The 13,008-nt window shown below is 45.2% G+C and overlaps 1 protein-coding gene across 3 annotated transcripts in view; it reads right to left on the bottom strand.

Annotated features, from left to right (window-relative positions):
- Nucleotides 1-13,008, bottom strand: part of celsr3 (cadherin, EGF LAG seven-pass G-type receptor 3) — a 71,755-nt gene that overhangs the window by 41,110 nt on the left and 17,637 nt on the right. For all 3 annotated transcript variants that reach the window (XM_037478477.2, XM_062563661.1, XM_037478478.2), the window contains exons 2-4: nt 11,378-11,721; nt 10,584-10,872; nt 1,298-1,520 (exon numbers count right to left, since the gene is read on the bottom strand). In XM_037478477.2, coding sequence (XP_037334374.2) covers nt 1,298-1,520; nt 10,584-10,872; nt 11,378-11,721 — 856 coding nt within the window. The remainder of the gene's footprint in view (nt 1-1,297; nt 1,521-10,583; nt 10,873-11,377; nt 11,722-13,008) is intronic.

The following is a 13,008-nucleotide window of genomic DNA, read 5'->3' as shown; positions in this document are numbered from 1 at the left end:
TTATTGGCCACCATTATACGTTTTGCAGTAAGGAGAGCCATCCTCTCACAACGGAGCCATCTTACCCATCACACTTAATGAGGAAGAAGTATTTTGGGTATACAATGAAAAAGGAAGATTTCTTTCAGGGTTGAAAAAAGAAACTAAGGGAGAAACTGAGTGACATGAACAATGTTTGCCCTGATGTGAAAATAAGGCCAACGCGCAAAGCTGTGGGCAAACACAACACTATAAAAACAGTCAGTCACCATCAGAAAAAACCCCCAATAGGAATAAGATCAACAATTTGCCTCAGTCGGAAAAAAGTTACACCCCAGAACAAGGCACTGAATGATACTTGATGCTGTAGATCACATGTGTCAAACCCGCGGCGCGCAGGCCTTTAGCCCAAACGATGCACAGACCTAATTTAGCAGTAATATCACGACCTGAATGTCTGAAGCAACCACTCTATGATGGGAGGCCACATCCGCCTAGCAACAACCCTGTGGGCAATGTCACCTTAGCAACAATCATTAGACGACATCGCTCATGGAAACCAACCCATAACCCTGCCTGACCACTGTTAAGGACCACTTTAGATCCCCCGTAGACAACCACTCGTGTTGGGAGGCAAAGGAGCAGCAGGGAAACGTCTGGCGAGCAAGACAAAGACAAAGGAGCTCAAGTGAGTGACGACCCCTGACCTCTGCAGAAACATATGGATACATGTAAAAATCTATGTGCACCAGACATGTGCTTAACCGGCCTCACTCACGTGTCCACAGGTTGCATGTAGGTCAGTACTCTCAACCATCAAATGCTCTGAATTGTTAAAAGTCTTGACAAATGGCCCAAGAGAACATTTGGTTGAAAAATGGGTAACTGAAAATTACTGATATTTTTCCTGGAAACCTAAGAGTTCTGAGCCCTTCACAGGAAGAGCATGGGGTCACCACAATTGCAGCATTTGCCATTTTCTGAAACAGAAAAGATTGAAAGAGGAGCTCCCAGGTTGATATGATGTAAGATAAGAAGAGAGGGGAGGGGAGAGAGCCAAGGAGATGTTACTGAAACCAGCAAATTGATGGATGAAAGAGGAGAAGAGAAACCACACTCCTACCGGGGAGTTTGGAGGAGGCAGCAAAGAGAGAAAACATGAAAAATAGGATCCACCGAGGAGATGAAATGAATAGATTAAAGCAAAGAGGAGAGAGAGAAGAGGAAGATAACCGAGCATCACAGAGGAGTTGTTATGGATCCCTGAGTGCAAATGGATGACGAGAGTCAGAAGCTAAAATAAAGGTTGAAAACTCACGTTAATGAGATGGACAGGTGAAATCTCTGTCTCAGGCCCCGGAACATGGCGAAGGACTTGGGAGGGAAGGAGCGGGCCGTGACGGTGCAGTACGGACGCTCGTAGCCTCCTGCAGGACACTCGCAGCGGAATCCCCCGCCGGAGAGCTCCCGACACGTCCCCCCGTTACGGCACAGACCCGGCACGCATCGGCCCTGCCGCCGGTCAAACTCGCACCGGTCACCTGGGGATTAACCATGGAAAGAACATATTTTATCATCCTACATTGCACAAAACAATCAAGATGCCACAGGGCTTTACTGTAAACTCCAGTCAGGATCCCTCATGATGATTTGATATTGTATGACGAACTTCTACTGAAGTTAGAAGAGGTGTATACTGCATGAGACATGTGGAAAAACGGGTCTTCCTCAACGCAACCACGAATATTTCGAGAGTGTTCAGAGTCTCTTCTTTATCGAGGTATCATTCCTCCAATTCTTTGTATTATTTACTCCAAAAACACCATTGTCTTTCTAAATAACTGGGCTCAAGTAAAAATAGCGTGATAATTTGTATTGTCTTTACTACTGAATTTACTGATAACAATACCCTGTCTTTGAAGAGGAAGTTATTCAGTAATGCAATCAGCTATTCTGCAGACCTCTGCAGAAGGTCGTGTTGCGTCACTTGGGAGCATTGCGGAGGTTTTGAAGAAGGACACTCGACGCGAGGGTCTTGAAATCGCTCCGGTTGAACCGCTTCGCCAGACGCTTCACATGTAAATGAGTGCGTGATTTAACAGTGGGAGCCGCAGGGAGCCGATTCCTGAGGAGCAGGAGGAACATTTACCATCCCTCAAATGCCGGCAGGAGTCATTTTGATTCTGATGTGGGGAAACCCCCCCCCCCCCCGCCAAAATAAAACTACACAAACAAATGAAAAAGGGAATAAACACCGATTTGGCTGCCGGTCAGACAGGCGCCGGTCTGTGTGTCTCAAGAGGCTGCTACACCCACACAATACACACAAGTATGCACATGACAAAGGTATTTAGGAATACATGTTCGCTCTGTTTTCACCTTTCCTTGAGCGAGCACACACACACACACACACACACACACACACACACACACACACACACACACACACACACACACACACACACACAGTCTGACATTTAGCAGCTGCACACAAAAAAACGCCCACATCCAGTGCCCTCCGTGTGAGCAGCAGAGCAGACAGGGTTTGAAACCAGCCTGAAGACAGACGGCTCCTCCAGGGCCCGTTTTGCAACCTGCCGGCACTCCCACACACAGGAGCGCAACGGTAAAAACTAACACACCAAAATGCGCACACATAGACAATAGATGCTATGCAGAGTTTTTTTTCGTTCTTAATATTCAATCTCCCTCGTAGCTTCCTTCTCTCGGTCTCTCTCTCACACACACAGATCACTGACCCCGCCCTGGAGGCTGGTATCATGTAGCTGTCTCTGTTGGCACCTTGTTTGTGCTGCAGTTGATGCCAAAGTACCTCCGGGCAGTGTCCTCACATCCTAATAGCCACACACACACACACAGACACACATGCAGATGACTAACAGCACTGCTGATGTACGTCTGGAAGCCTTCACCTTTCCTCACGTTCGTCTGTACACAGATACAATCTGACACACACAAGAAGTGGACACGCACGCACCATTTCTCTCTCTCACACACACACACACACGCCTGAGGGCACGTCATGACCACACACACATAGACGTACGCGTCATGCGCACACAGACCCACTGCGGGGAAAGCTCGCACTCCGATGCTGACTCTCCGTGTGACACATACAACAAACACGTGTGCGATGCGCAAAGTGAAACATTTAGAGCGTGTGGGAGGACCAAAAGGTGTAAACGGGACGCAGACCAACAAAACGTAAACTGGTCAGTTTGAAGGCAGCATTTTTCATTGACTTGTGTGTTCAGCGCTCCAAAGTGTGTCACTGCGCATCATCTTTAGTGCTGGTTGCTCGGTGCTTCCGTTGATCGATGGGCTTTGCTTTCCTGCTCTTTAAATCAATCAATTGGTTGCTTTATAACAGTTTATTCATTTGTCAATCTCACTCTCCATTTCGCCACGCCACCAGGCAGCCGATAGACATACACTTACTACACATACGCACACACACACACACACACACTCAGACACCCGGACCTGCACCCGGCCTGGCTAACAATAGCCCAAGGACATTGAAATGATCGCATCTGTCTCCCTCCCATGACATTAAGCATATACCTCAATGTAAGTGCACACAACTGGGAACCAATTAAAGAGGGAAACACACACATATGCACTCCAGCACGGCACTATTTCCCCGCCTTTGTACGTTGCGCCTACTCATCCGTAAACACCCCCTCATTAATATTAAAATAAATAAATCAACATTAATACTCATGAATTATGCGTGTGGTGAGACTTAAACACACGTTGGCTCATTATGCAAACCCGGTTGCGTACAGGTTGACACACTGACAGGGAAGACGTTTGACGATGGGAGACAGAAAAATAAACATATTACAAACAAAATATTTGCAGAGAAACAGCTTCAAAAGCTGCAGTCAGTAATTAGAAGAAATAAAGCAGAGCAGACTCTCAACGAGTCTGCTCGTTGAGAGTCTGCCCCCCCCCCCCCCTCTCCCCCACACCACCATGGCCCTGACACTGATCCGCAATGATAGAAAACACACACACACACACACACCGGTTTACTCAGCGTTCAGACTCGCATGGACAAGAAAAGTTCAAATATCGCTAAAAGGGTTTTATTTGTGAGACAGCACTTTAAAATTCCTCATGCACAAACACACACACACACACACACACACACGAAACCTCTGACTTTCTGGTTGCACTTGTTTGAAAGGAGACGGCTCCTTCCATCCACCGCCCCCTCCCATCTCCGTGTGTACTTCTCCTTTCTTTCCATCCAGTCGTCCTCCTCTACGAGAGGCTTAATGCATTCACACCGCCCCTTCATTCTCACCCATGTTTTATTCATCAAAGCCACTATTCGTCAGCCCCCCCCTCACACCTCCCCCACAAACCCCCTGGCACCTTAGCTTGCTCCGCCCAAAAAAGCCTCCCAACCACCCCATCACCTCCCTCCTCCTCTTCCTCCACCTAAACACATGGTACATCCCCAGAGGCCTCCCCTCTCCCGTTTTTCTCCGCCGCTGGGTCTTGCTTCTTTTTTTTCTTTCACACTCTCGCAGTGAAAAGGTGCTTAAAGGGCTCTACTGATTTGAATGTATGTTTCTGATTGCAGAGTGGATTACAACTTTAAATGGTTCTGAATGATCTATCGATTTGAGGATGATGCAGTAAATTGTTTTCTATTTGTTACGTCTTCACATATTAACTTTTGACCTTTTCATCCTGCCTCCTTCACACAGTGCATCCTCTTTCTTCATTGACTTAACATCCCTCTTTTTCCTTCAGGCATCTTGGATACTTTATTCATTTTCATTCATTTCATATTTCTCCACTTTTGGATATTTTTCCATTCCTTGCATGGCAATTTCAACAAAGTGGATCTCAGAAACGTTTCCTCCAGTATCAAAGATTGCAAAGAATCACAAAGATACTCAGGTAGTTTATAGCAGTCATGTAAAGGAAATTCTGAAAACACTTCACAGATTACCTTCCATTATTATGACTGTAATAAGGGTCTGCAAAGGGATGTTGTACTTCAAATATGCTCTCTTACTGGAGCCTGATTTTACAATAAGATTTAGTGACTATTCAACATTTACTTACTTATAATATAGTATGTCTATTCATACTTTATAGTATTTTTGATCTGAGGTCCCTGATGTGTGTTGTTGTCTTGTTCTTTAATGTGCATGACTGGCCATGGATGGAGTTGCTGTGTGTGCACTTGATTCCTATTTCTAAACAGTAAATATACCTTCAGAAACATTGCTGTTACAATCAAAAATACTATCAAAAAACATGTCAATGTGCCTGCTGGCTACAAAAAAAAATTATTATTCCAGCGTGCTGCACTTTGCTGCTAGATAAAGTGTTTTGGGTGTTAACTTTCTCATCTATTTTAATCTCATGAATTCAAAGTCCTGTTTCTGTCTCATCATTTTGAAAGCGCTTGACTTTCTATTACTTTCTCCTTTATTATTTTCTCTGTAAATGTATTAACTTGAAATTATTAAATTTTCCACAAAGTACATTTCATACGATTATGTGCTCCTGTGTAATTCACTCTACAATGAATATCTGTGTAATTCTTTGTGACTGCTTTGTGTATAATAGATGCTATCAACGAATAGATGATTCATTCATTTCCTCAATTGAGTCATTGGTCTCAAATGTCTTTTGTCATCTTAAAACTATTTCATGTATAAATTAATAAATATACTTTAAATACGTAGTAAAAATCACAGAGCTTCCAACAGTCCAACAGTGAACACAATGCTTCAAAATATAAATTCCCTTGTCTTCACGTGGGAGTTTTAAGTTGCCAATTACGTAACTAGTGTAGCTTAATAATTAGCTGTGATTTCATGACTCAGTTCTGCCATGGACATGTGTTAAGAACGCTGCACATCACGTCTGCTATACCAAAAGTATGCAGACCGCAGGGTCAGATTGCACTCTTTCTATTTTTGAAAAAGCAATCTGTGTAGTTGGAACTTTTAAGAACACTCGCAACTGATAACGCCAAAAGTTCTGTATCCTCTTGAATGCTTTGAAACTTATCTCGCCAGACGTAATTTAGTCTCCTCTTACTCTGCAGCCATCGCCCAAACTAATTCACCTCTCACTTCATTCTCTCCGCCTCCCTGTTTCTGCCTTCCCTCACCGTCATATTAATCACTCTAATTTAGTCTCACAGCCTTTAGAACATTTTAGCGTTCTCTTCCCCTCGAGGCTTAAAAAGTCTTTCCATTCTTTTTTAGTTCCTTACATTTAAACCGTCAACATCTTCTTCGTGAGGTTAGAAGTCGCTCATACACTAGCATTATTCTTCAGAAGCCACACATATTTTTTGCTACTTCAAGCTAATTTTCCCCGCGTGTGTGATCTGTTTCACTCCCTTTGCGCTGGATCCGATTCCTAAGTGTAACACGCATATCTACTTTATCACATCCAAAACTAATCTCATGTCCGCCTACCGCATTTCCACCGCGTCTCTTTCTATTGCTTCACACAACAAAGCAATTTGATTTCTACCTGCGCGCTCTCTCCTCACGGCTCACAAACTAATTTATTCCTCTCTCTCTCTCTCTCTCTCTCTCTCTCGGTGCGTCTCCTCAATGCATCTCTTGGCTCTCGGAGGCGTATCCCTCGTGTTTTATCGTACTGTGATCTGCATGGTGTACCTCTCTCTTCATCACTTCTCGGTCGACGCTCTTTCAGGTTGTAACTTCTATCTTTAAGGTTAACTGTCCACTGGGAACTTCTCTTCATACTGCTGAGGACCTTTTTCCTGCGCGCTTTGCGTGCTTCCGAGGCAAATGCGCGCTTGAGGTTAGAACATTTTTAATTGTTATGAATAAAAGAGTGCACATTGCAGGGATTCAGTGCAGTTTAAGCAATTGTAGCTGTAGGAGGTGTAACTACAGCTTCCCACCAATTTATTAGCTCTAAAGTGAGGCACGCTGGAGAGCGGTTCATTAGAGCTGGAGAAGCCATCTATGCTGTTTCAATTTCAACCTACATGATTCACAGGCTCATATTTAAATCAAGGTTTCCAAGCACTGGTTAATAATTATGAATCTAAAAGGTATAATCTGAGTCAAACAAAAAGGTCCATGTCTAACAGTTGGATTTGAAAACAACATATCTGGTTTCTCCTCAAAATACAGCTGCCTTATCCATTTTCAATGGCAGCCGAGGTACGTCTATGAGAGTTGGCAAAAGAACTAATGGGCAAACCTTTGACATACTGTATGTGACAAAGAAATACAAAAATATTATCTTCAACAGGAAATGACACTGAAACGTTGCCTTATTAGTATTCAAAAGAGCCATTCAATACATTTGAGTCAACTCAAACGTACATTCATCTGTAGGCGGTAACACCTTCAATGAGTGTTTTCTTTAATAGTGTACATTTCGACATGTCACAGTAAGACAAAGCAGAGCGGATTACAATCAGATGCTCAGGAATCTTGCATAAAAGCCACTTGAATAGATCATGGCGCCATTATTAATGTAGATTAAAGGTCTGGTCAATGCGTCTCAAAGTCAAGGATTGTTTGTTTTTGATTTGAAGTCTGATAACACGAGCAGTTTTCCCACTATAATTACGCAAAATGTGAACAATTACCCTCGTTTTGTTATACAACATATAGTTCCTCAAGGTTTCATTTAAACCTTGGGCTAACGATGGGTATTCAGTACTCATCTGAAGGATACCCAACCATTGCTGATGAAGTGCTTCACACTGTTCTACATCTCTGGGGACCATAAAGGTACTTGACCTTTCTTCACAGCAGGGTTTACAACTAGTGGGTGGAAAGTGGTCGTAAGTCACGTTCAGTGTCAAACCGTTCTATTGCTAGGGTTAAATGTGTAGTGAACAGACGGGTCGGCCTGAAGTTACATTGTGACACCTTTTTTTTTTAATTATCTTTTGTCTTTCTCTGGTGGAAGAGGCTCCGTGAATAGTCCAGTTAAACCTAAGAGGGTCTTCAATATACATATATATTTTACAGAAATGTATTACAATTTTCTGTTATGCTCTTGGGGGCACTAAGAAATATCCCACCAGCTCACTAGCAAATACTAGCCAACGATGCCTGACACAATGCCGAACAGCATAAAAGTCTGAAGAAGTGAAGAAACACCAAAGAAATTCTTACACAAATCACACCTCATGCATATCTATTAAAGGCAAAAGTTGTGAAAACTCGGCTCCGCTTCCACCGAGTCTCAGGGAGCCACAAAGGATGGATGAGAGGATGGATGAAGGCAGGTGGATGGAAAAATGAAAAAACGGAATGTGATAGAGAGCAAACTTGGTTGGGAGATGTCTAGAGATTTTTGTGTGCTGCAGAATGAATTGGTCCCTGTTTATTGGTCCTCCTCCTCCTCCTCCTCCTCCCACTAGCCGTGGGCGTTGACAAGAGCACAGCAACACCCGACGCCTACGCAGGAAACACTGACTACCCAGAACCCATTTGATTTCCCTCACTCCGTCCCTCATCTCTCATCCTACATCCCTCTCCCGTTGCTCCCAGACGCCTCTCCCCCATTTCCCCCCTGAAGCGCTCCTTCCATGTTATTCCTTGTGAACTCATCCGCCTCCCTCGTCTCTCGCATTGCTGCCGAACTTGCCTCTTCTCCGTCCTTTCCTTCATGTCTCACGCTCTGCCGTCTCTCTTTTTCCTGTCCCATCTTTAACTCTCTCGCTGTTTAATCTCTGCTCCTCTTACTCACACCGTTTTTCTGTGCTCCTTTGCAGCGCCTGTTACCCCCTGGTTTTACTTCCCTTTGTCCTATCCCCTCTGTCTCCGGGCCTCTACACATATCGCGCGAACAGCGATCTTGCATGTTCATTGCAAGATGGCTCCAATACCACCTTTAATGACAATGCCATCGATTTGAAGGTATGTGGATGTCTGGGGAGGCGGAGCGGCATGATGTGGGTAAAAAATGAACGCACGCAGAACCACCTCACTGAGCATCCAAGCTTAAGCCACAGCGGTGGCACAGTTTACTGATGTTTTTTTTTTTTCCTTAAGTGGAGATTTAAAAAATGTTCCAGCAGGTAATGTGATCTCATCTCACATTGCACTCTAGCGTTTTCCTCCTATTCACAATTACGAGCGCCACTTCTAACACAATCAAACTAATATGTATTAATATACTAATATTCATCCCAAATTTCCTCCGCTTTGCAGAGGATCAGCCCCTCCCCCCACAGAGCAGAGCCATGTAGCGGGACGTGATTGTGTTGGTGGCTGAGAGATACGTCGTGTTGTAGGCTGAGCTTGGCCGTTTCCACCTCATTGTCCTCCGTGCACTTTGCTGCAAGTGATGTAGTTCGACCCTGATGTGTTTCACGCGGTGAGCACTGTGAGAAAATTGCCAGGAAAGCGCTACATTGCTCGTCGGCCTCGGTCCCTCTCGGCAGTCTGTGGTTACTTTGGAGGCAATTTTGCTTTCTGTGCTCTGAGTAATTTGGCATGCAGTTATTGTTTTGTTTTAATGAGCACAACTCCAGGCATTTTTCTGGTTTGGAGGAGGCAAATTACAGGCGTAACGGATTAACCACCCTTTTAAAAAAGTGACACCTCTCCTTTTCTGTAAGGTTGATGTCATGTGCGTGAACCCCCCGCTGTGCCAAAGCAGCCAGCAGGTTTCTCTCTTCATCATCAACTTTTCACTGGTGTCGCCTCTATTTCCTCTATCCTTTCATATCACCTCTCTACTTTAATATCTTTCTCTAGCTTTTGTCAAACTTTCCAGACACCCTTCAAGTCCCTTTTGCTTTCTTTCCCTCGTACTCTATCCTCGGTCTTCCTCTTGCCCTCCCGCTCTCTCTCTCTCTGTCTGTCTTCAGCTACCTCCAGTTGTCCTTTGTTTCTTCCCCTTCTCTCTCTACATTCCTCCGTCTCGCGGAAAAACACTCGCTTGGAGGAAAAGCGTTGCTTCGCTACGCCAGCTCTCCTTTGATTAAAACAGGAAATCTCCCCCCCTGACAGACACACGGACATTCACAGCATCCATCCTCTGCAATAATCTACTCAGTGGCTCGAGGACTGAGGCCATGCATCAGTAAGAAGGAGGCCAGAGAGGAAATTAGTCTAGAGTTTAGGAAAGGTAAAAAAAAAAAGAACGACTGTGTGTGTGATGGTGTGTGTGTGTGTGCTTGTGTAAAACACTAAGTTTCAGGTAGAGAGATGAGGGGGGGGGGGAGATCTCCCAAGCGGTGGAGTGTGTGTTTTTTTATGTTGTTCAGCTCAAAGCAAAAACAGAGTGGATCAAAAAAGGAAGGTAACATGGGAGATGAAGAAAGTAACACACTGTCAGTTTTAGTTTACCGATCTGAAGGTGAAACGTCTTCAACCCTAATCTGAAGCAGTTTTGAGTTATTTCCAAAAACACTTCATTGAGTCTTTCATAAAAGACGGATGAAATAAAGTTGGGTTTATTTTCCACTTGCTTTAACCAAACTTACTAGCAATATAATTCATAACCAACATGTCATTACCACCATCCAAACACACAACGCGTCTCTCTAATAACCACAAAAGCTCCCTCGCCACCTGCGCGCACACACACACGCTCACCGGTGTAGTCTTCACGGCAGATGCAGGTGTAGCCTCCCTCTCGGCGGGCGCACACCCCTCCGTTCAGGCAGGGGTTGGAGTAACACAGGTTGATCTCCGTCTCGCAGTAATCCCCCGTGAAGCCGACGGGGCAGCGGCAGCGCAGGCCAGCGATGGGGTGGATGGGCCGGAACAGGATGGACTGGGACGAGATGAAGGGGGCGGAGCTGTTGAAGCGCAGCACCGAGATGCACTTCATGTAGTTCTGGCACGGCTCACGCAGACACACATTGTCGTCGAACGGGAGAACCTGGAGTGGTGGGAGGGGGGGGAAATAATGACACCGCCGTCCTCTTTCTCTGTTCCCTTTGTTACACCTTCCATCGAAACCTCTCATTTTCTCGTGCATGTGCCACGATGCTCTGAGCGTGTGTTCGCTTGTATGTAACTGATGTGCATGCTGTGACCAGGTGTGTGAGATTTCATGCATGAAAACAGTTAGTGGTCATGTCGGCGTACTGCTGCTTATGTCTGTGCAGGGCGGGGCTTCTGCCTTCTATTATCATCACTTCACAAACAAATACGCACTGGTGACCATGAGATGCATCTGTGTTTACACATTGTGCTAAATGACTTTTTTTGCTTTGCCCATTTCACGACACGTTGCCCTGAATCAAAGCTCGTGCATGCGACTTGCTTTCTAGTCACAGCACGTTCATTTGAAAAAGTATTTTGCCCCCGCATGCACTACTGAACACACACACACACACACACAAACACGAAGCAATCACGGCCATTTGTAAACGGTGTCTGACCTCCATCTGTGTAAGTGAGGTGAGCCTGGGCCTGTTCAGGTACAGCTGTTCCTCCAGCGTCTCGGACGGGAAGAAGAGTCCGCCGGGCAACGCAGCGGAGAAGCTGACATTCAGGATGCCTCCCGGCGCCGCGTCCAGGTCCGGCTGGATGTTGAAGATGAAAACGTCCTCGACGGGCACCGAGAGCACGGCCGACACGCCCTCCAGGAAGTTCCCCAGCAGTGGTGACAGGAAGTGCTCCTGGGACATGTTCTGGAGACGGACGGTGACACTGCTGCCCAGCATGTCCTCGGTGATGATGAGGACGCGGAGGATGCACTGGGCCGAAATGCTGTGGACGCCGTCTGAAGAGATAAGACGAGGGTTAGACGAATGAATGGACTCATTCACGTGGTGAATGGAGTGTGTAGACAAAAGGGTTAGATGCTCACGGAGCAGGAGATAAAGCAAATATGGAGAAGGAGAGGATTGGAAGACGTTCATGACTCTGTCTCACCACTCGTTCATCACACACACACACACACACACACACACACACACACACACACGTAAATGTAAGAGAAAAATAGGTAAAAGATCACTTTCAAAACTGCTAACGGGCTACGTGCCCCCTGGACTCTCACTGCAGAATATATGCATAATAAGCCGACTCTGTAGTTTGTCTGCATTTGCGACATGACTGCGAGTCCGACCTGTTGTGGTGGAACAAACTGTTGAATGATCTTGGCCTGATGTCAATCTGGCATGCAGACTGTCATCGCCACCTCATGAAAGGACTTACTTTGCTGCTGAAGCAAACAATGTTAAATTTGATGTTAGAGAGGGACTTGTTTCAGAGCACACAAAGTCTGCTTTCAATCAACCTGGCATAGCTGTCAGAGGTAATCTATCATGATTCAATGTGTTATTTAGGTAATTGAGTGAAGGAGAAAGTTTACGGGTGATTAAAACTGTCAGTAAGCTCATGTTTAAAATAATGTGATAGGAAAACAAGTCTTCTCTGGCCAGACTTGGCTCTTGTTATGTTAGAATGTATTTTCTATAGATTACATTTACAGATGATAGCCATGGTCAATGTCTGAAATCCACCTCCCAGTCATTAGCAAAGAGAGGACCAATCTTTGGTCCTATGTTCCAGTATGAGATCCTCTGAATTCTACACTTTCGTGAGAGCCAGGAAGTGAGTCTGAAGCCTTGAACAAGTATCACAGAGCGCTATCGTGTAGGATACATGCGCTCCCCCAGCTCCTCACATCCAGCTTTAGTTCGAAAATTAAAACGGAAACCCGTCACTACTAAGAAATGAGCCCTTACGAATCACAGCAGGTCACACTCCTCACAACAATACCTGTTAAGTGCCACATTTCATCTACACCGGATAAGAACACAATCCACCGCTGGGATCCATATCGCGAAGCCATTTGGTGCCACAAGCCGGCTAATAAGCTGGAAAAGAATACAAATGCAAGCAATGTTCTCCAGCGCGGTGGAGGTGACGGAGTGAATGAAGGAGAAAGCATGCAAAGCAAGAAGGGGTCTCGTTGCACACACAGCAAGAGGTGAAAAGACTTAACAAAGGAGAGAAAGAAAGGTGCAAAACGAAAGAAAAGAGCATGGCGACAAGGGAGTAG

Source organism: Pungitius pungitius, chromosome 1, assembly GCF_949316345.1.
Source record: "Pungitius pungitius chromosome 1, fPunPun2.1, whole genome shotgun sequence".
In the NCBI taxonomy this organism is placed as follows: Eukaryota; Metazoa; Chordata; class Actinopteri; order Perciformes; family Gasterosteidae; genus Pungitius; species Pungitius pungitius.
The sequence above is the reverse complement of the archived record's forward strand: the minus strand, read 5'-3'. Positions and strand labels throughout refer to the sequence as shown.